Raw genomic sequence first — 24,361 nt, 5'->3', positions numbered from 1 at the left:
GATGGTGATTCCTTAACAAGAAAAGCAGTAGAGAGTTCTAACAGCCTCAAGTTGCATAAGAGAAGGTTGAGAATGGATATTAAGAAAAAAGTCTTCACTGAAAGGATGATCAAGCCTTGGAACAGGCTGCCCAAGAAAGCAGTGGAATCACTGTACCTGGAAATGTTCAAAATCCAGTTAGGTGGGGTGCTTAGGGACATGGTTTAGGAGTGGACCTGGCAGTGCTGGATTATTGGTTGGATTTGATCCTAGAGGTCATTACCAACCTTATCGATTCTATGAAATTAAAATTGCAGCTAGGAATAGGCATAGGTGGGCAATTTCAAAATGATGACATACTTGGTTCTGTTTTCTTGTTAAGAAGCAGTGTGCTGTGCTTATGATTTATAAAGTAGTGGCCACATAACTATGTTTGTGATTTTGTGGTCTGGTGTTGAATATAGTCCTGCATAGTAGGAACACTTAAAACAAGGACTTATGAATGCTGCAGAAAGCAACCCAGTATGATATGGATAGTCTCTAAAACTGTGAGTAGTATGATTAAAACCAGTCTACCAGGATAATGCTAGCATTCATGGTAGAGGGAAAGTTCACCTTGTCTGAGAGGTATGAGTCATACCATACACTTGTAGAGAATTTGGCAGCAGAGTAATTGTTCATGAACCATGTGCCTTTTTGTTCTGTTTCTACTGGCTTCAAGTGCTTTTACTCTGTCTTGCTTCTAAGTTGTGCTTTTGGCAGAAAAGCAAGCAGAACAATCTTGTATACATTTGTGGAAGCAAAGCGTTTTATGCTCAAGTCCTTTAAGAAGAAGAATAAGAAAAATCTTCAATTTTTACTTTTTTTCCCAAAGCTATTCAAGTTTTGTCTCAGCTATGCCCGTCTTTCACTGCAGCTGTCAGTGTGATGCCTTTTTTCAAAGCACAGAGATGGCTCAGCTGAAAGCAGAGCTTGCAGTCAAGGGTAGGAGGAAGGTTCACGCAGGGAGCAGGAGCTGTAAGTCTGACTGCACAGTACATTGTCAGCTTAGTATAATACTTCATGTATAGCTAGGGATTGGAATGGAGAGGGAAGTGAGTGAGGAATGGGGAAAACAGGAATACTCAATTACTACACTCAGTAATATTCACACTTATGGTGATTGGCTTGGTTTTATTTTGCATCTGGAAAAAGCTGGTAAAGTGTAATTTACTTGGTAAACTGTAATTCAGTGTCTTGGTCAAGATGGCAGAGAAGGTCAAAGCACAGAGTTAGGAATGAAGTCATTATTTTCCAGGAAGCTATTTCTTCTCAGCCAGTCTGAAGCCTAGATAAAGGCTGTATAGATCTGTGTGGGTATACAGATTGAGAGATAAGATGCAGTACTATCTCAAAGACACTATAGGCAGAGGTTCTCAAGAGAATCTAGACATGTTTTTGCATGCCTTTGTTAATTTATGCACAGTTGGGAGCACTGTTGATGAATCCTGGTTCATAGATTTGTCAATGTTCTCCATTAGAAGTACAGAGATACCTGCGTATCTTTGTTGAGAATTTGGTGAACCAGTGTGGCATATTTTCACGTCATGTTTTCATAGATACAGACACATCATTCTGGAAAGTAAAATCTTTGACTCCTCGTTGGTACTCATCCCTTCAGTAATTTCACTGTGGTTACAGGACTGTTTTGATTCTGTTGTGTACTCCATGGCTAGCACTATATTTAGGGCTCTCTCCAGTGATTGCAAACTGTCTTCTCAGCTTTGCATGATTGAAGTCTTCTTCTTTAAAGCATGAGCTACAAACAGGGCCCAGCTAATGAAATAATCTCCATTTCCTGCACTTTAATGCAATTTTGCAGCTCAGGAGGATAGTGTTCTTCGAATTACCATATATCAGAGAGATGGGAGCAAGATGTTTCCATTAAATCATATTTCTTATTAAAAAAAAAAAAACTAAAGAAAAAAATTAACATCCCCCCCTCCCAAAAAAAACCCAAAAACAAAACAACCAAACCAAAACCTAAAAAGACAAATTGTAACAAGAAGCACTGTCCCATACTCACAGAGAATCACATGCCCAGATATGAACAGGAGGAACAGAGAAGGCAAATGCACTGATGATATTAGTTGAGAGTGCTTATAGTCACTATATCCATCTGAAACTATTGCACTGTGAATTTTTCCATGCCTGTCTGTCTGAACAGGATAAATGCCCCAGTTGAAGAAAATCATCAGTTTGATAGGTTAGTATAGTTTTCCAATCAGTAAAGAATACAGTAAGCACAATGTTGAAATGAACTCTGAGTGATACACTGGCCTGAAAACTAATTCTTTACAGGCTTTGCAGCAGGGCCAGTCAGGAAAGGATCACATCATTCAAAGGAGCAGCTTTCAATGCTCAGACTTTTCCTGTGGAAGGGGTGATGGACCAAGTGATAACCCAGGGATCAGGATTAGGTAGGAAGCTAACAAATGGAAGCATCATGGTGAGTGTCCATGGTCTGGGCCTCCAGAACATTTTGTCAAGTCTCATGAAGGACAGAGGGAGGTGATTAAAAAGAGGGAGGTCAGTTTACAAATGTTTACAAGTGTTTGGATTTTACCTTGTCAACCTAACATCTTTCTGTGATGAGAAATCTGCTAGCTCTGTGGATGAGGGAAGATCAGTAGATGTCATTTGCCTGGATTTTAGCAAGGTATTCAGCTCAAATTCTCTTTCATAGCCAAATGAGAGAGAAACTAAATGTATGGGTTTACTAGAAGATGAGTGGGACACTGGCTAGACCAGCAGACCCAAAGAGCAGTGGTCAGCAGTTCAGTTACTTGTGGTGCTCATACAGAGTTGATAGAGGTGCTAATGCTGATTATCTTCATTAATACCCAGAATGATTATATAGAGAGCATTGTCAGCAAGGTTTGAGGTAATACCAGACTGGGAAGAGCAGATCATACACTGGTCTGTTCCCTGCTTTTCAGAGGAATATAGGAGAAGGAGAAATGTGCTGAGAGGAACCTCACCAAGTTCAATGAAAACACACAGGAGTTCCCCATGGCAGAATAAAACATGGAGCAGTCCCAGCCAGGCACAGTCTGGCTAAGCTGCAGCTTGGTAGAGAGGAGAACAAGGTGCATGTGAGTCAGCCATTGCAGCAATGAGAGGGAATGACAAACTGGGCTGCACTTCCAGCCTGGGCAGCAGGGTGAGGGACATCTCATCCCCTTGTCACACTGCACCAGGAGTACTCTGTCCAGTCCTAAGTGTTCCCACATTTGTTTCTGATTTCTTTAGCTTTTCTTCAGGGAAATCTGATATAGATGAAAGGCTTTGTTCTTCAATAGGTTAAAGAGATTTTGGTGAATGCTTTGGAAAATGACTTCTGAAAGATTTTTGTTATTTTAGTAGATACTGTTTTATAAATCATCAGTGGAAAGATGCTTTTATTCTGAAAACTGCAATTTTTTTTGTAGTTGGTTATAGACCAGCACAGTAGGTAAAAATAAAAAGGAGATAAAATCAATACTGTAAAAAATTGCCAAGCTTATTCTTCCTGTAGCAAAGGTGCCACTTCTTAAGTTTATTGAGCTAAATATTGGTGTAAGAAAAAACTCTTATTCTAAAAAGAAAATAATTCGTTTTACCTCCAATGATAATGCAACTATAGGCATATTCCATATGCCTAAAGCTAAAAATATTATAATCATATGGCCTTCTGCTTTTACCTATCACTTCAGTGTGTCCAGTATTTTGGGACGCAATGAGAATAACAGGGTATGGGCCTATAATATCTTTTGAGGTACTATGCATTTTAATATCAAATAAACCTTACCATGACATTGGTCCATGCTATGAAATGCAGACACACCAAATTGTATGCATTTAATTTTAATTCACAGTTACACAGTTGTATAGAAATCATGGCATTAATCAGGAGTAGCTTTTGTCCAGTAACATAACATTTCTTTGAACACAGAATTATCCTTGAATGACTGCACAAAAACTGTTGTTCTCACGTTATTTGAATTATTGCAGTAATGTCACATTCCTAATTTGGGCTGGTAACAACCAAAGGTTTGAAATCCCACAGTAAATATTTGATGACAGAAATAGGATCAGTGTTTTCAGCATGCCTGCCATGCACAAAGAGACCCTGCAGTCTGTATGAGTTTAAAGTGCAGCCATTCAGTGACAAATACACAGTGCAGATGAATAGAGCTAGTGAGCTACTGTGCTAAGCATTAGTGTTTTCATCAGCCCAGTACAGTGACTGAAGAGTCTTTGCTGCCCAAGTAGGCATGAGAAAGTGTGCCTTCCATCACTCTTTGTACTACACTGACTACATGTAGGTCCTTCTGAGTCCTTGATTTATTAACAATCCCATCTTGGCAGTCCTGCCTCAGTTTGACGTTTTACTGACGGTGCTTGCCTCTGGCTTACATCTTCTCACAACTTCCTGGTTTTCTTCAGAGGCTGAACCAAGCTTATGCAGCTGGGTCATATCAGAGCTTGGCATTGGGTCAGTACCACTGCATGCCAGAATGGAAAGAGCAAGAGGTTCAGGTGGTTGGAAATGAGCCTGGATATGAGCTTCATCAAGAAATTAAAGATCAGGTTGGGCAGCTTTGCAGATGCTCAAGTCTTTTTAAACTGTTCTGTATTTCAATCTGAACCTCAGCTGAGTGTATATGAGCCATGCCAATTATATGTAAAAATATACAGCACAATATACCTTTGACATAAATATCACCATATATGTGCTTATACATATCCTATACAGTACTGCTAAGTAGTGTAAGCATTAAATGTTTCTCCTCTGTAAAGATCAGTTCATCATCTTGCTTCAAGCACAAAAGGTGGATTTGTCAGGTTCATTTGAAGCTGAAACCCTCAACCTCAATATCCCCTAATTGAAAGGTGGATACATCAGGTTTCTTGCAGTTCTACTAAAAAATGCACAACTGGATAATATGTATTCAGGATGGGGTCCAAAACCTGGAGAAGCTAAAAAGAAAGGCCACAGCGAGCTGTGGTTTGGAGGCTGAGAACCTATTTCTTCATCCTGGATTGAGCAGCACCCACAGTTATATACTGTTGTACGATTTTAATTCAGTGGGAAAATGGGCTTTTAGACTTTTAGCTTAATGTAGAAGTATGGGTATTTCAATATTAATGAATTTCAGGTCTTTAAATTTATTTTCTCTATTTTTTTTTTTCCATTTCAGGCAAGCCCTGCCCCTATAATTGTCAACACAGACACTTTGGACACAATCCCTTATGTAAGTATTAAAGGTTTTTTTATAAATCTGTAGAGTTGGTTTATTTTCAGATAGAAATTCTGCTTGGTGTTGCATAGAAGTTACCTTATAAACAAATATTGCAATTAATAATTTCTTCTATAGTCACCTAGTAAATTCTTTTCTGGGAAAAGGAATTGGGAATGACAGTTGCACTCAGGTGAATCACAGCATATTACATACACCCAACCTGTAGTTTATGTTTACTAAAACTGGTCTTTCTATGAAAAAAAGAAAAGTGATTTCCCTAAAGCTGTCATCCTTACCAGCAACATGAGTATTTGCTTTTAGAGCCATGCACACCCTGCTAGTGTAATAGAAAGATTCCTGGATGCACTGTGTATTTTAAAGTGGTGCAATATCCCTTCATTTGTCTCTCTGTCCTTCTTTTGTAGATGGAAATTGCTCATGATAAATAACAGCTCGAACTAATTAACTTAATATTTTCCGATTAATGTCTCTTCTTTTTTATGACTTCTAGGAAGCAGATCATCCTAAAATAAATGCATATTTTTATTAGATTTTTAAAAATCTGTTTTTTCTACAAACATTTGATTATTGTTGTTTAAACTGTAAAACCAGCTATAGTTGAAGATAAAGGACACAGAACAACACAAAGCAAACACATCACAAAGAGAGTAAGAGGCTTAAGTGATTGGAGGAAAGAAAAGCAAGTAGCACAAAGCTAGCCAGCCAGTATCTAATCTTTCTTTTTGCATCATTTTAGTTCTCTTTTTGAAGCTCCTAATTAATGTCTCTCATCTGTCGTGTTTTGTCCACATCTGTTTCTTACGATACCAATGCATAAGCCTAATTATTTATCTACCTACACCAGTCATGGTGCTGGGTTCTGTCTTTCAGAAGACTGTTGATGAGGAAGTTTAATAGGGGCTGTCCTGGCCAGTTTGTTACTGACAATTCATAAAACTTAGAAATTATGGTGCATAGCACAGGTAAAGATCACAGCCAAGAGCAATTTAGAAGAATGACAGTGCTCTAAAGCAGAAGAGAATTAAGTCCCTTGATGGGAATATGAACTATTGGGAAGGGTGAAAAAGTTAAATAGAATTTCTCTGTTCATTTGCATGCAGCTTTTTTAAATGGCTTCCTATAATTTCTGTCTCAGTTTTCCATCCTAACATCAAAACCATCTGCTATGGTCTCACTTTCAATAGGTCTGTCTGGCTTTTCTCCTGTGTTTTGATGAGACATTTTATACTTCATGTTCTCTAGTCTTCCAGAAGGGACACTGTGAGCCCCAGTTCTCATTTTCAGCACTGGACCTGTGCCCAGGATCCTCTGCAGCTACGGTGTTAGAATTCCTAAATACAGATGCAATTACACCAGTGACAAGATGCTCAATCAGTATGATTTATTCTCTTAACACATCCTATCAATGCTTACACACTTTTATGCCACTTTTTTTGTACTAGAGTTCCTTTCTCTTAAATAATAAAGAACAAATGACCAAAGACATTCAAGAGAAATGTTGACAATAGGCTGAGAATTGCCTGTGGGCTGTTTCAGTCTCCAACATATGATGTGAACTGGATAAATAAACAGAAGGTGCTTGCTGTAGAAATAGACAACTCTGAATTAGTCACCTTGCTCTTCCTAGCCTGGGAAGAGTTATTTCTCTTAGATATGGGACACAGCAGCACCACCACAGAGGCTTATTTAACACTAGACACTAAGAAGCACTTCAACTTGACTGTCTGCTGAGCCCAGGCCACCATAGTGCCCCACAGAACTTGGGGTCTCTGCTTTACAAATAGGCATTTTCTTCTGCTCATGATTTGTATGTTTGAACATTCTCTAAAATGAGACACAAAACCAAGTCATGAGCAAATGACCTCTTCCTCCAAACTCATATTTGAGGGAGTGGGCTGGGAGACCTGTGTTTTCTTTCTTGCTCTCAGGAGTAATGCAGTTTAGTTTGGTTTCATTTTATATTTCGTCTGCAAGGGAGATGCTGTAGTCACTGGGCCAGATCCACGTTTGCTTCTGTATACATCCCCTCCTGTCCAGGGCTCCTTCCCAATGCATATTTAGTGACAGCATGTGGTGGATTGACTCTGGCCAGTAGCCAACCTTCTCACTCGTCTCTGCTGTGGGTCAGGTAGAAAATAAAGATATAAAAGCAGAAGATAATGAGTTAAATAGGGAAAGCAAATGTTGCATGTGCAGGTGAAGCAAAATAAGAAATTCATTCACTGCTTCCCAGCAGCAGGCAGACGTTTAGCAAGGAAAGCAAGGCTTCATCAGGTATAGCAGTTATTTGGGAAGACAAAAACCATAATCATGAATGTTCTCCCTTGCACTTCCTTGCCCTGAGCTTTTGCTGCAGAACACCATGTGATATGGACTGTTCCTTTGGTCATGTGGGGTCATCTCTCCTGGCTAGGTCCCCTCCAAACCCTGTACCCACCCCCTGCCAACTTGCTACTGGGACAGGAAGGGTAAAATTGAAAGGACAAAAAGCCTTGATGCTGTGCAAGCTCTCTTCAGCAATAACCAAAATGATGGTGTATTGGCAACATTGTTTCAGCCACACGCTGAATTGTTGCTCCGCAAAGGCTACTGTGGAGAATAAACCCAATCCCAGCAAAACCCCATATAGCCTGTAGTATTGTGTGGGGCCTGTAATACAGCCTATAACATAATGGGGTGTTAGGGGAGTTTTGTCTCTCTTTTAAGTATTTGGAAATACAGAGACAAATCTTCCAAACTGGGTGAGTTAAGTGTATGATACTGCAGCCATCATCATATAATTTATTTTACAGGAAATGTAGTTTAGCAGATAGGCCCTAAAATATTTTTTCTGGGTGAGGTTGGTTCAGAGAGATAACAAAAAGCTAGATTTAATTATGATTTTGAAACTTGAGCATGTGTCAAACAGCTGCATTTTCAGCACTGTTAGGACTTCCAGACATGCATGGGAAGACTCTAAGTGCCTGGGAATGTCTTTGGTCAATGTTTAAGTATCCTTAGAGTTAATTTCCTAGGTATTTGCACTACTGAAAGGCACTACTGATTTTTAGTTGCCATAAAATAAACTTCTAACACTGAGAAAAAAATTACTGTATGGATCAGAGAAGCCAAGTTAAATGATTGTATTTTCTGTCCAAAGCTAAAAGGAGCCTTGGTGTAAGATGCTGATCCACTCTCAGAACTGTGGAGTGTTTAAAACACCCAGAAGTGCTGTTCCCTGGGGCGGTAGTGATCTTAAATTCCTACTATTCATCCCTGCTTTTTAGCTCTCATTGCTAAAGTACACTTGGAGTCCAGGAAGACTGGATGGGGAGAACAAGAATTTTTCAGATCCTCCTAATTGGGTCATGGTTCTAACATCTACATTCCTTTTTTCATACTTTTGTCTTTCTCTAGTCTTAGATGGTTGTCCTTGAATTCTTTTGATTGAGTTTGCCTTCCACAAATCTGAGCACCATTTCTAAATCAACTTCATGAATAGAATTAAAAGGCAAAGGGAATACATAAGCAAGTGATATATCTCAAGAAAATTTTTGACATGTTTGTTTTTGATTTCTGACTGTTGGGATTTTCTAAGATACTTTTCATGACAACTAGTTAATGCTGTCCACTCACATGTTTGCACAAAAAAAAGTGCTGCTTAAAAAAAATATTTTTTATTGTATTATTTTTTTAAAATAACAGTAATTTTCATTGCATTTACTATAATAAAATTAAGTCTTCAATTTCATACCATATAGAAATTATTTCCAAATTTAGGCACTGGATTTTCAATTTTTGAATCAAAATGGTGGGTTTTTTTCTGTAACTACTAGCCACAACTGATAACCTGGCAGATCCCTAAAAAAGATCAGGCTATTTTTAGTGTTGTTAAATGCTGGATGGAGACTTCTCGTGATTTCATTAGGCTGTTGGCACAACCTGTGTCATTGTTTTACAGGATGTACCCTCAATGCATTTCCAATTCATTAACAGCTCTGCTCATCCTCTCTGCCATCTTCCTCCAAAAATTCCTGAGATTTGGGAGATAGTTCTCACAGTGATGGTCAGCATTCACAAAGCACGTTCACATGTCATCTTTGCACTGGTCCACCTGAGAGAAATTTCCTTTGTACAGCTGGTATACAACTGGTAAACTAAGTGATTTGTCTCATTAACCCTCTAATCATTTAAAATCACATTATTAAACATTTTGCAAATGTTGATATTCTTCAAACCTTTCAACTCAATAGTTTGGAAAAAAAATAATCCTTTGTGGGACTGGTTTTCATCGGTATGCTTTTTTTAGATGAGACAAAAGAAAAAGCCTTATTCTATTATTCTGTTATAATTTGGGCCTGCAGAAAATAACAGAAGAAACAGTTAATTAAGTTTGTTTCTAGGTTCAGTGATTTGAAAACTTTGGCTCACCAAGCTTTGGACGTGGGAATAAATTTGATAGGAAGCTTCGATGGTACAAAACGAATTATTCTCTGACATTTTAAACACAATTAAACATTTGTGGGAGTTTGTTTGTTCTCTATTCTTTTGCTGTAAATTTTAGATCTCTTTGTATAATGAGAAGTATTAATTTAATAACATATGAATCATCTCATTTTCTCTGTTGCACAGAATAGGCCTTATTTATTTCTTTTTTCATTTCCAAAAAGCTGCATAGTTGAGTTAAAAGTAGCTATAAGGCTGTCTTTGCTGCATCACTTACAGAAATTGAAGGGAGCCTTTCTATTTATCTTATGATGGAATTTTATTTTCTTTTCATCTTAACAAAAAATTTAGGGAAGTTCACTCAGGTACTGTGGTTGTTCCCTTCCTCTCCCATCCTGTCACAGCAATAAGATCTAAGGAATATGTACTTTATTCTCCTTTCAGTCACAATGAATTCTTCATATTTCTTCAGTTTCACATTGTTCTTTCAAATTATTATTTTTATATTATTACTGTTTTGAGTTACTGTTATTTTATTATTGGTTTGATTTGCTAACTATGCTGTCTATGATGAGTTCTGTGAAGGTACATGTAAGACATGTCCTGAAGAAGTAATTTTCAAACTATGTTGGTTATGTTTTCATGAGCGGTAATCAAATCTTTGTATTGTTTTACCCTTGGCTGAGTGTGGCCACAGAGAGGGCTGTGCAGCTGTTTTGGTGCATTCCAGCTTAGGGACACTGTGAGCTCAGCCCCTCATGGGGCAGGGCAGTGTGGGGGCCAGGATGATGCCAAAATGGGGAATTTCAGCTTTCCTCTCTGCCATTCAGCTAGTGGACCTAGATTTAGCACATTAGAAGGAGGCACATAAAAGCTTAAACAAGGGCTGAAAAGAAAAATAAATTCTCCCTGTTCTGGTGCTGTGGATTGAATCAGGCACTTTACTCTTGAGTAAGAAGGATCTATATTTCATTGATATAAAAGAAGTTCAGTGGTAAATGCAGCAGTAGTTTAACAAGAATGAATGGCCAGATATACTTGAGCATTTACTGGACAGAGAACAGGCAGAATTTTGGGAGGATCTGCCTATTGAGCCATGAGGCTCAGAAAGAACCCCATTCTGTTGGAAACTTCCTTTCAGAGGGGAGTTTAGGTGCAGCTGGATCCAGACTGTCTCAGCCTTGGCCAGTGGTTGATGTCTAAAAGATTAAATATTTGCAATCACAGAATCAATTAGGTTGGAAAAGGCCTCTGAGATCATCAAGTCCAACCTATGATCAGACCACAGAGTCAACTAGACCATGGCACTAAGTGCCACGTCCAGTTTTTTCCTAAACACCTCCAGGGACAGTGACTCAACCACCTCCCTGGGCAGCCCATTCCAGTGTTTAATCATCCTTTCTGAAAGATTGCCAAGTTTCAGTGTGCTTATTCCCAATTCAATTCACTTACCAACCATCTGATGTAGCATCTCATAACCTTGAGAGGCATTCCTGCTCAAGGGGGAATCCTGGTGTGCAGCCCACTGCCATGCAGGAGAGCTCATCAGGCCCTGGGCTGTCTGCTCTTCATGGAGTAAGATGATAGAGTCACAGTCATATTTGTGTACTGACTACAGGTCCTAGTTTCTTCCAAATTTGCCTTGAGCTGGGCATTGGCCAGCATTCTGGTTAGCTGGGTGTATTGGCCAAATGTTGTTCTTGCCTATCATGCTGTGTTCTATCTCCTCCCATGTCCAGCTGGGGCCAGATTGAGCTGTCAGGACCAGATACATCCATGACTGACCACCACTTAGGGTTATTGCTTGAGCAGGAATTATAATGAAATATAAAAGACAGGTTGGGGATGGGAGCACATTGCCACATCTGACTGTAAAAAGAATGAGGAAACTTTGTGAATTTCTGAGCACAGGCAGTGAAAGGTTTTTTTATTGGATAATAAGAATGTAGGTGCATTCTAGATCTAGAAAAGTATTGGAGGGGGTGTGTTCCCTTACATATTTTTACAATAAAGCAAGTGTTTGCATAATTAATGTTAAATGTCATATATGGCTGAGCTGGTTTTGGCTGGGGTAGAGTTAACTTTCTTCACAGGGGCTTGTATGAGGCACTTTTGGATTTGTGCTGAACAGAAGGTTGATAATATAAAAATGTTTTTGTTATTGCTGAGCAGGGCTCACACAGGGCCAAGGCCTTTTCTGCTCTTTGTGCTGCCACACTGGTGAGAGAGTGGGGGGTACATGGGAGGCTGGGAGGAGGCACAGCCAGGACAGGTGACCCCAGCTGACCAAAGGGATATTCCAGACCATGTGGCATCATGCTCAGTACATAAAGGGGGGGGAAGAAGGAGGGAGGGAGGGAGGGACATTCAGAGTAATGGCATGTGTCTTCCCAAGTCAAGCTCTCCTAGAGATGGCTGAACACCTGCCTGCCCATGGGAAGCAGTGAACAAGTCCTTGTTTTGCATTGCTTGTGGCTTTTGCTTTCCCTATGAAACTGTCTTTAACTCAGCCCACAAGGTTTTTACTTTTGATCATTCCAATTCTCTCCCACTCCTGCTGGTAGAGGAGTGACCAGTTGTGTGGGTCATGGCTGCTGGTTGGGATTAAACCACAACAATGACTATGGATGATTAGCAAATTTTTGAGGACAGTGGTAATAGAAGACTAAAAAGAAATTTTGGTCTAAAGTTACAGCATCTGAATTTTTACAATAGTGGGAAACTCATGGAGTTTGGTTTCTTATTAATATTATATATAAATATATTAAAATACCGGCATTCAGGTATGTATATTTTTTCCATTGACTTTTCAGAATAAATTTGTTGCTTCTTTCCTAATTAGTTTGATCATAGTCTTGAAAGTCAGATTACACACCTTATTATCTCTAATGACTTACATTTTTCCAGATTCTTAACCTGCAGTTTTGTTTATTATTCATACTAATCTTTCAGCCTGTCATTAATGTGCATTGCAATGGAAGAGTTAAAGCTGGTAGAACTCTGTGCTAGTCTTTTAAACGTGCATTGGCGTGGCTTGTCTGTTTTGGCCCTTCAGTTGTATCACAGCTTTTTTTTTTGCCCTGGCAAACAGTGCTGTATTCTGCATGTCATTGTTTCTGCAGTGGGATAAGACATTTTTCTTTCATAACAGCAGTATAGACAGGCTTGATTTAAATAATGTTTATAAAATATTTTGTGATCATTAGTGAAAATGGTTCTACAGAACACAAAACCAATGAACTAATAGAGAACAGCCCCCCTTAAATATGCAAAAATGGAAAAGTTTTCATCCTGCTGTCTGATGACCTAAATGGATTTTAGTGTGACAGCATAAAAAAATATGCGGCCACTGTTGAAAACCCAAAGTGAAAGTACAGAATGGACCTTAGGATTTACTTTGCCTTTATTTCATACCCAATCTTTTTCTACCTGAAAATAAATTTATTTCAAACCTTTTCTTTTAAAATATACTGTTTAAAAAAGAAACATCTTTTAAAGAAGGGCTAGAGTGATTCTGAAGCAAAAATGTGATTTTTTATTTTCATGTGTTTTGCTTTAAAATTATGAATGCATTTTTGATATTTAAGCCTTCTCAAAGACATAATTTTTAATTCAAGTAAAAAACTTTACTTTCAAGTAAAATAACTTCATGATTTTAGGGGATTTCTTTTATTTTCTGTAGGAATGAACACTACATTGCCTATTTGAGTGCTATGTATTATAATACATAAAAAATCAAAAAGCCTTCATTGTGTCTGGATGTAGGTAGAATTACCAACATCCTGTCAATCCAACAAGTAAATGCATCCCTTGGTGACATATCTAATTATTCCACTTCTATTCTCTGAAATTATAATACTGTCCATTTTCAATTGCCTATGAATAATGCTGGACTTTAGATTCAATCAAGGAGTTCTTTCTATGGATGTTTGAAATGTTGCAATTAGCAGACTGGGAGAGAGGAGCTTATTGAACTGCAGAGATCACATCCTGCACTCATTTGTGTCCCTTGGCTTCAGGTGGACTCAGCATAGGGAGTGTGTAATGCTTCATGCTTTTTGGATTTGGAGTGCAAGTACTTAAGCATTGCAGTCCAGGTCATGGGTGTGCATTTATCAGTCTTAGTTCTAACACTCTCAAATTTGTAAAGCAGACTTTTTGACAAAAAACTGCTCGTGCCAGCAGGTTTTTGGATATCCACTATTGGGTCCTTTGGGTGACAATATAATAAATCCCTTGAAAGAGGTACAGTGCTTTGCTTTTGCAAAGTCTGTTCTTGCTGGGCCACTCTTATCCTTGTTGCCTCTGCTGGGGGCAGCCAGCCAGGCATTGCCCTGTCTGGTATTTTCATCACTCTGAGAAAAGTCATATTTACCATAAACATATGGGGGAGTATGGATGTTCACATACCCCTCCTCTACAGCCATCTATACTTAATTTTTAATTTGCCTGTGATGTTGGCACGTGGTGCAGAATGCATGTTAAAGTTTTTTGAAGCACTTGGAGATCTGAGGCAGCCTTATATTACATGGACCAACCTGACCTAAATCACAAGTCATTTGAATTTGGTTTTGTCATTCTCTGCCTAGCCTTGAATTAGTACTTCCTTTTGTATAAGTCTTTATATATTATGCTATGAGAGCTAACCTTACTGGATATTGTAGCAGTAGGCTAAAGTCAGTTGAGTTGGTAGGTTTGCAAGGATCCAGTGGGTAACATAACCAAAAATGTTTTTATGGTACAATTCATGGTCTTAAACCATCAAGCCCATTGTCTTTTCCATAAAATACTTTATTAAAATATATACATATACATATACATATACATATATATATATATATATATATATATATATATATGTATGTATGTACGTATAAAATTTAGACCCATGGCAGGGAGATCGGAACTGGATGATCTTTAAAGTTGCTTCCAACCCAAACCATTCTGTGATTCTAAGAAGCTGATAAAGCTCTTCAAGTACACACGGCTTTTTTTCCATAGTCAAAACCTCCATAGTCAAACATTCCAAACTTCACTTTGTCGTGAAGTTAAATTTCTGAAGTGATTTGGGAAACAGCATAAAGAATGCAAGTGAATAACTACTTACTTATAGAATTATTTTTTTTTTGGATTCAAGACAATGGGACTTGTATTGGTCAGTATTTACTGTATTAGAAAGGTGCAGAACTTAACTGAAAGCCATTGTGGAAAAAAATGAAAGAAGAGCTAGCACAGATGTCATCATCTTAATGGTTTTAATTATACTAAAGGAAGAAAGCTTTCCTTTTTCATAAGAGTTCATTTTGGAGGATTTCAGATTAATTGCTGTCAGAGACAGATGTGTTCCTTTGACCTTGGATAATCTAAGAAGTAAAGAGAAAGTGACTGCTTGGTATTGAAGAGAAAGCTTGTTTAGATGAAAAGTGGAACAGAAAAATCTTGCTTTCATGTCTTATTGGACACACGATGGTTTGATTATAATGGGTTTTTCACTTATTTAAGATAAAGTATGTCTGAAATTTGTTTTACAAGAACTCTTCTTTGTAATTTTACCAATATTTACTTTTTGATGTGTAGAATTGTTGAATATTTTGCTTTGCAAACTACCTGTTAAAGTTCAGCCGAGGCAAGGTTCTTATCCTGGCAGCACATAATGCAACATCAGTAATAACAATGGATAGAAAATATACACTTAATTTGTGATCTTTTAGATATTGTTCTTAATATTATTCACTGTGTTTTTCATAGCAGCATTTTTCCTGTTATTTATGGTTACTTTCTTCAAATTTTAGAATAGCTGGAGAGTGTTCTTACTCATTCCCTACAACAATATAAAGAAGATCTCAAAGGAACACCATTCTCTTAACAAAATTGCAAAGTTAGCCATTTAAATGCTCCTATTTTCCCCTGTTGTTAGCCAGGTATTGGCTGATCCATGCTGTAAAACTAACACAACTTCAACACAGTTTCAGCAAATATTGTGAAGTCCCTACTGTTGCAAATTGTGAGTTTAGACATTTTGGGAATGTGAGTTATTGCTAATCCACATTTTACACAATAAAACCTGACGCTACTTTTAATGCAGTGATCTGGTGACTCAGACTCGATAATAAATTACATTTTTAATCAGTGTTTAGATGACCTAGGATAGAGGAGGAAACCCAAATATGCCACAGATAATATCTGTTTTCCTGATCTTAGATATTACAGCCTTCATAATTTTGTGCAGAAAATTGGCTTAGTTTGAAGGTAATAGAAAATAAAGATTCCTACATGAGATAAATTTCCACTTGTTGAGGTTATTAATAAAGAGAAATAACAACTGAAGTGCATTTCTTTTGTATCTTACATTAACATATTCAATCAGTTGTCAAGTAATTTGTGCCTCTAAATTTTTCTGCATAGAGATGACAGGAGTTTAAAATTCTGGATTCTTCTTAGTCATAAATTATTTGTGCTGAGTATGTTATGTTTTATGTTTGCTAGGCTGAAACATTTTACGGAATATTGGCAATATTGCCAATTGAATGTTGGCTAACATTTTACTGAATGTTGTTCTTTGCTCAGCTTAAGTGATCATTAATGTGGTCATAACAAAAGTAATCTTGTCTGATGTCCAAATTCAGGACTTAGGCTTTGCAAAGGTGATGGAAATGTGTGCATGGCACAGTGTCAGTTTATCTTGATACTACTGAGCTATACTAATTTCCAAATAATGTGCATAGTGCAAGGTTGATTAATCACTTAGATTTCACCATAGTCTTCCTCTTCAGTAGAAGCAGATATGTGGTATCTTGGTAGTGTTCTTTCTTATTCTAAAAATACTCAAAGTCCTCAACTGTCCATATGACCTCTTGGTCTTTCCCTAGAGGAGAAGTATAATATGCAGCTGGTGCTTTCAATACTGTTTAATTTCTTTTTAGAAGCTTTGTGTACTAGTTTAGTTTGTTTGTAAACTAAGTCAGAGAAGTGTTCTTTCATTCCCCAAGAATTTGAATTTCATGCAGAAGGACACAAATATATTCTAGTTAGTGAAACTTTTTTCTGTATATCTTGGAATTGTTGAAAGATATTAATCTTTCTTTCAAAATAAGGACCAATCTCCAGGAGCCATCCTCATGTCTTAGGGAGACTGATCTTATCAATAAGGCAGGTTGATCAGAATTGGGCATCCCTGTTTCAATCATGTCTCAGTGAACTTTGTCTCTATATGCAGATCTACTGAAAGAAAATAAATTATACTTTACTTTCTCCTCAGTTCTTTAATTCCACATCTTTTCGATTTTTGGCTGTAGCTAAAATCAAGTTTGGTTTTATTTTGTAGAAATTCCCCTGCTTTACTAAAGTTAAAGCTTTAATACTGTCCACCATTGGTTACACTTTGAGACCAGTTTCTTATTTCCCGATATTTTCTAGCCATTTTTATTTCCCTGCTGTTTCTTGGTGAAGAATGATTCAAGAAGATTGTAAGAATAGCTTTTTCTGTCACATTCATCTTTCTGCTTGGGTGAAGCAGGAGATACATAGCAACGAGTATGAGTCCGCAAAGATTTTTTTTCTCGGTTTAGCATCGCATTGAGTTGCTTGCTGGCAATCACCCACTGCTTGTGGGCACTTTCATGCACTCCAGCTGCTGGTACCACAGACACAGAACCTCTTACCCAATAAAATAGGTAAAAATGGACTTTAATAGAAGATATTACAGAAGATGTTCAGCAGGTGCAGGGCTCAGACAGGGAAATGAACTGACCAGCCTTGTCTACATGTGACTGGCCCCCTTTATCCACTTACCTCTCTGTTTTCTTGTACTTCTTCCTCTCTACTTCTAAACCACATCTATTCTTCCCTTTTCCACACCTTTTATTGCTCACCTGAACATCTCCTAAGTCTTGTTGCAATGCCAAGATGCTTGTTCCCTGCATCCTGCCAGTGTCCCAGCCCCACAGACAGTGATGTGCTCCTCAGGCTGCAAGGTGTCCCCCAGCTGACCCACAGTGCTGGGTGTCACCCTGAGCCAGGGACTGAGGCTCCCTGGGAGAGGAAGGGTCTCTGCCAGGGTACCTCCACCTGCCCTGGTGCCTCTCTGCTTGTGGGGGTGTGTGTCTGCACCTTTGATGGGCTGATGGCTCCTGTGATGAGCCCAGGATGAAGCAGAAATAAATTTAATCCTGAAAAATAACTTTTCTGTGGAGCAGACATACTGGAGCATGTACAGTGTAGTAATGGCAAACGAAATGTCTGGTTAGTTGCCTTATGCATATTGGAGCATTTGATGTCCGGGAGAAGATTTGTACACAAATTTAGCTGTGATTGGCCACAAACTTCATTGCTTATTGTTGAAATAAGAACTGGAATACTTTCCTCATCTCTGCTGCCAAATACTTCAGCTCTGATGTGGAAATTACAGGTTTCATTATGTCAGGAAACCTATGGAGAATGTAATAAAGATACTTCATATAACTGGTAAAATGTGCTCTACTTCTGGAAAGAGATGATGAAATACTTGACATTTTAAAGTAGTACTGCGTGACATTAAACATTTTCAGAGTACTGTGTTGCAGTTGTGCATTTTAGTGTAGTAAAAATATTCTTAGAGTACCACATTTCTTGTACCATAGGTCTTTTCATCACTGCTGACTTATGGCAAGAGAGCACTGCGACCTTTTTGTGTTGTTTTAAAGAGGATTATGTGTCAGCAATTTTCTCAAGCTTTCTTTTGGCTTTCCTCAATTCTTTAGTAAAGCTTCTCTCATCTCTGCTGTTACACATTAATAGGTAATCTTGAAAATAACGTCTTATTTTAGAATACTGCGGCAGTGCATAGAAATTACTTTCCGAGTGACTTTCAAGTTTAATATTTCATTATTGTGTCAGAAATTAGATTGATTGAAGGTGGATGAAAGTGATTTTTTCCTCTCTCCTTAGATTTAAGTTGAAAGCATTTTTGTGAAAAACTCGAATTCCCTTGAACTGATGCAAACCAATTTTTCCTACCAAGAAAGGTTGAGAAGTATTTGGGATAGTTTGCTGAATATTGGCTAGGCTTAGATTGTGACTGGTGATGATCAGTTAGGCTGTGTTGCCTTCTTCTCAGTGTTTACATGGTTAATCCCTGTAAACAGCAGTTACATCAATTTTCTTTCCTTGAGCTTGGGAGGAGGACCAGAAAACCACTGATTTTGTCTCAGCCGTTCAAAATGTCTTCTTTTTTTCTTTTTTCTTTCTTTTTTTTTTTCTACAGCAAAATTAATTGGGTATGAGGGAGCTGTTCTGCTGTGCTTTTAGTAGTAGAGTGCAGAGGACTGTGGCTCCCTTCCCTTACAGACACTAAAGATTTTAAGAGAAATAGCAAATCCTTCTGCTGCTGTAAAAATACTTGTAAAGCAACTGAGTCATGCATAAAAAGCTTGTCCTGTTGAATACATATTGGTTTGTAAATGTGCATGTAGTTTATGTGTGTGCATATTCCTTATTACTCATTTTTACTATTAGTGCAGGCATTTCCTTCACTCTTTCAGGGCTGCTTCCTCCTGCAGGTGTAACTACATCCCATGATTGGTGCCTGCAACTTCAGTTACACAAGCTTCAGTACAAGCTTCAGTACAAGCCCAGTACCACCAGTGGGATTGCACCAGGGCTGCTGACAGTAGAGTTTAGCCTTCAGTGCTTGTGCTAGAGTTAACACATAAGAACAAAAGAACCCAAAATAATTCACTGATTGTGATTTTTTTTTTGATATGCGAGAGAGCAGTGAAAGGAGTATTAACTCTCAAAGCTAAGCAAAGGTACTGGCAGATAATTTTAGGCACAACTATATGAGTCAGAGTATGTTCCTGTTGAGCAAATTGTAAGAGATTAGATTATGTTGGTTGTGTATTAATTTATTGAGGAAATATGGTATACCTATTATGCCTATTACATATATCTCCTTATATAATGGCTGTATAAAGATGTCATGGATTCATGGATACCAAAGAATGAAGTTAATTAGTGCTGTTCTTTCCTTGCCTAAAATTTTGCCAGTTAGTATGCTACTGATTTTCTTCCCTAAAACTGAGAAAAATATATTACTCATGTTTAAATGAATCAAACTTAACCCATAAGTAATAATTTCTGCCTTTTAAACACTCTTACAGTTACCAACCTTTAAAATCAAATTATGCAATTGGAAGTATTAAACATTTTTAAAATTACTTTTTAAGTCCCAATTTACAAGTACTTTATAATCTTCGTTGATGAAATAAGGTGAATCAAGCAACAGTTATTTTCCATTCTTATGTATATTGTTCATGGAATGATAGATTACACCAGAAAAATAATTTCTAGAAATGTCTGAACTGTTCAAATTTTTTGAAACGTTTGATGGATTTTCTTCCAAGTCTGAAATAGAGCAGAGATAGAAGAACCCAACAAACTGAGTGTTTATGATAACTCAGATATTACTGTGTCAGCAATGGCAGAAGCACAGAAGAAAATAAGAGGCAAAATACGTGATTGTGAACTTCTGAAGCTGTATAGTAAATTACCTGAATGGTACAAGAAAGAATGTGATTTTATGAAGAAGAAGAAATTGCTGCATCCAGTTTGCTAGAATGTACTGTTTCAAGTTTCTGGACTGATATATGTTCTAATTTTAAGATACAAAAAAGATGAAGAATTTTCGTAGAATCAGAACTGTTTGGAAGGGACCTTAATGATCACCTAGTTCCAAACACCCTGCCATTTTTTTTAAGAAATAATTTTTTTTAGGATATGAATCCTGGAAGTCCAGAGTTTCCCTGTATAGTCAGAGGACAAGCAGGTTCTTAAACAATTCCATCTAAAGACTAAGATACATGGCATAAATCACCCCCCTTGATTCTTCTCTCCAGTACCTGTCTAAAAACTCAAAACTTAGATCACTTCTTAACTTGGATGTCTACACTTAGAGAGGTAATATGATGGTATATTAATTTCTTTTAGCATAAGAGAGAAGGTTGCAAGTGCCAAAACTGAGCTGTGCACTCTTCTTTTGCTGTGATAATTTTGTACAAGGTGGAAGTGCTATCCTAAACAGAATTCACACACAGATGTAATTTCAGTTCCATTTACTGTGAACCCCACTTGAAATCGTGATCTCTTCTTTTATCTGCTCATGCATTAGGCTTGTAAATCTACAAAGTTTGTGTTGAGTCTGCATTAGCTATATCAAGTGCTTCCACTTAAAATAATGGTTCCATCATGGACAAAACAAAGACATGAAGTAAAAATTGATGGCTCATTGTAAACCTTACAAAATAATAAGAATACCTTGGAGAAGTCAAGTATTTTTTTTTTCATACTGTAGAATGTGCCAGCTCTCTGGTGACAAAGCAGCTAAAAATAAGTAAATCTAAATTGTTGCTGAATAGCAAAAAGGATTATGAGGAGTGAGAGCAGTGAGTAGGGGAAGCCAGAAAAGAATTCCTTATTTTTGACAAGGTCTTGAAACTATGGTAAAGCAGGTGGAGCATTAGTGGAAAGAATCAAGGAGCATGGAGTGTATGAATGGCTTAAGAGGAGTTGTGGGAGAAAATTATGTTTCAAGCTTAGTTGGAAAAGATGAAAAGATAGAAAACTAATCATGAATAATTCTTTGGCTGAAGTAGGATTAGATAAAGTAAGTTTAAATTTATATGTATGTGTGTGTGCATCTGTGTGTGAGAGAAAAACAGAACAAACTGGGGAGGTAATAAGAAGAAAGAAAAACTGAAAGGAATGAAAATCAGAAAGCAGTGGAGGCAACTTGGAGACATGAGAAGTTGTGATTATATCTGGGGGATGGTGATTCAAAGTCAACAAGAAAAAATGGCTGCTCTGAACAAGATATGAGAAGTGGGGTAGAGTAAAATAAAATTGCAATTTGGAAATCAACCAAACAGTGACAATGGTTACTTGCTAGATGGGTATTTTCTCCAAGGGAATGAAAACAAGAAAAGTCAGGATAACAGTGAGGAAGGCAGAAAGAGGAAAGGGTGAGTATTGTGACAATTACTGGAGAAGAGGCTGAATAAAAATTAGGTCCTGAAGGATGTAAGAGACATCTAAAAAGGAAAGAATGAGTAAATATAGTACCCTTTGAGCAGGGTACAAGTTAATCATGACTGCAGATCTTTGCAGGTGTTGACCAAGAGCTGGATTTGGCTTCTTGGAGCTGTGCTAATTATGTGTTGAGGGAATATCTTCCCTAAAGGATGTACAGTGACTGGTGGTTGAGTGCTCCCTAGGCATCTGTGGAAGGATCCACAAAGATCTATTCCTGATAAAGTATAAATTTCTTTGAAAACCTTATGTTTTTTCACTCTTCATTCTTTGTACCAGAACAGTCATATTACAGCAAGACATTTTTAGGTTATGGTAAATTTTGATTCAAAAATTTAACGTATTTTCCTTGTTTCCTAAAGGAAGGTAAAAATAAGGAAATGGGCTTAGTTATGCACTATATTTTAAAATGGATGTGGGATATCTTGCATAAATAGTCCATAAAATGCTCTCGCTCACTTAGATAAAGAGTAGCATGAAAAACTTTCTGGCAGCCTTTGGATAGCTTGAAAATGCAGTCATCACATTTGAATGAAAGAAATCTGGAGAGTGTTTTCTGTAGGTTTATATGCAGTAAGAAAGGAAACTTCAAATGGTTTTGGAAAGCAATATCAAAAGAACATCAGCAGCTTTCCTTTGACAATTAATAAAGAAATAACCCAAATCTGGAGTTGTCAAAGGGCTAAATAAAGATCACTCTTTAGCTTTGGTGGCAAAACAGAAATTGTGCAAGGCTATTTACTACTTTTTAGATACCCAAATGGGCTTGCTGTTTCTGAAATGTAAAATAACATGGTCTAGTGGAAGATGTCCCTTCCCCTGGCAGGGGGTTTGAAAATACATATCTTTAAGGTTCCTTCCAAACCAAACCATTCTATGATTTTCTGAATCTGTGACCATCTTTATTATACAGCCAACTGGAAATTTCGGAAGGAAAAATATATCCTGAGGTTACTTGTACGACAAGAATTTGGCAATTTTGTATTCTGCTGAGGTTTGGGTGATGAGACAACTGGTGAAACCAAAGGAACAAATTTTGCATGTTGAATGAAAATCAGTGTCAGGGTAGTTATCTTCCCATGCATATGATAGCAGAAGTAGAAGCAGCAGTCTTCTTTCTTGCAGTTTTCTGAAAAACAATGCCCAATTAAATATTATTAAAATGAGCTTTGCTTGAAATAAAAGTCTACAGATGTAATTTTTAGGCAAAACAATCTCTTCTTGAAAATAAGACTTAGCATAACAAATGGCTCTGATGGCAGTTTTTATTAGAAAGGATAGATCCAGGGGTTTTGAAATCTTGCTGTTGAATAAACTGTATGTTTTTATTAGATTGTTGCTGCTATTGTAATACAGTTCTTACCACTAAAATTCATGTAATGAAATATAAGCCTTCTTGAGTGGATGCAGTTGTAGTAGGGTAGAGGTATAGCGAGAAAGAATTCTGCAATGTTTACCTTTCAAGTGTAAACAAGTCCATCAAATCAACTAATTGCAGAAGTAAAATAAAAATATCAAATTACAGTTGTTATTATGAGAAAAAAAACTTTAAAAGTATTAATGAAGTGGCAGAATATGTGTCAGAAAATGAAAAACCCAACAGAATGCTTATCTTGAGGATTTTAGGGATTTTGCATAATCTGTAGAGCTGATTTTTCAGTAAGGGACTACTTCAGCTGCTTATGTCACCCTTAAACTGCAGTAGAGAAACTTCCTGAAAAGTTAGGAGTCTTCACATAAAGGAACAAACAAATCTGAGTTTGTCAGGTCCTTACTTTGTAATTCTGTATGCTGGGCTTCAGATTTTTCACAAAATTGTGAATAAAAACCTCTCTACCCATTTCTTATTTCTCACTCTCCTGAAATTAAGTGTCACTGAAGATGAGTAGTTCTTTTTTCTTAGAGAGGTAATTGAACTCTAATAGCAGTGAGAGTTTTCCAGGAAATCTCTCTTGAATGGTGGAGTCTAGATGGTTACCCTACATTATGTCTCTCTCTTTCTTAAAGACATTTCCTTGTCAAATGTTTTGGAGAGTCCTCTAGACTGCTGCTGTAAATGAAAGGTAACTGTTACCTTGCCTTTGTGGGAGGTTCTTTTAAGGACCTGAGCTTAATTAACTTTTGGTAACTTATTCAAGAAGGGCTGTGCATTCATCTCACTCTGGATCATGAACATATGTAAGGTCAGGAGGCTGAGAACCTTCTTGCATTACAAGTGTGTGTTGGCTGTGCAGCAGAGGTCCTCAAAATTATCTAAAGATTTCATGGGCATCTGCTCCCATGTAGCACTTTTACATTTTGTCCTGGTCAATAGTATCTTTTTTCTTTTGCTGGAAATGCAAGTTCCTGGATGAGACGTGTTGATTCCAGCTCCTGTACCTTGGAGAAGGGATGCACTTGGCTGTGTCCTCCCATGGACTTCATCTTGTGTACCCCTTACCCACTTCTGCTGCAGTCTGTGGCCCCTTGCTGTCACAGGTGCTGTTGAGCATCTTTCTCGGAAGAGTGCACATCAGTGTCCCAAATCAGAGACAGAAGCCAAGAGCACTGTTTCTTGGCTTTTGCAGAAGGGGAAAGATTGAGTTGTTCCTTGTGGATATCCTTTGAGGTTG

At 37.6% G+C, this 24,361-nt stretch overlaps 1 protein-coding gene across 29 annotated transcripts in view; it reads left to right on the top strand.

Annotated features, from left to right (window-relative positions):
- The window catches only part of DLG2 (discs large MAGUK scaffold protein 2), a 983,885-nt gene that overhangs the window by 591,162 nt on the left and 368,362 nt on the right, over positions 1-24,361 (top strand). For all 29 annotated transcript variants that reach the window (XM_077174030.1, XM_077174027.1, XM_077174034.1 and 26 more), the window contains one exon: positions 5,202-5,255. In XM_077174030.1, coding sequence (XP_077030145.1) covers positions 5,202-5,255 — 54 coding nt within the window. The remainder of the gene's footprint in view (positions 1-5,201; positions 5,256-24,361) is intronic.

Source organism: Agelaius phoeniceus, chromosome 2 (assembly GCF_051311805.1).
Source record: "Agelaius phoeniceus isolate bAgePho1 chromosome 2, bAgePho1.hap1, whole genome shotgun sequence".
NCBI classification, from domain to species: domain Eukaryota; kingdom Metazoa; phylum Chordata; class Aves; order Passeriformes; family Icteridae; genus Agelaius; species Agelaius phoeniceus.
The sequence above is the reverse complement of the archived record's forward strand: the minus strand, read 5'-3'. Positions and strand labels throughout refer to the sequence as shown.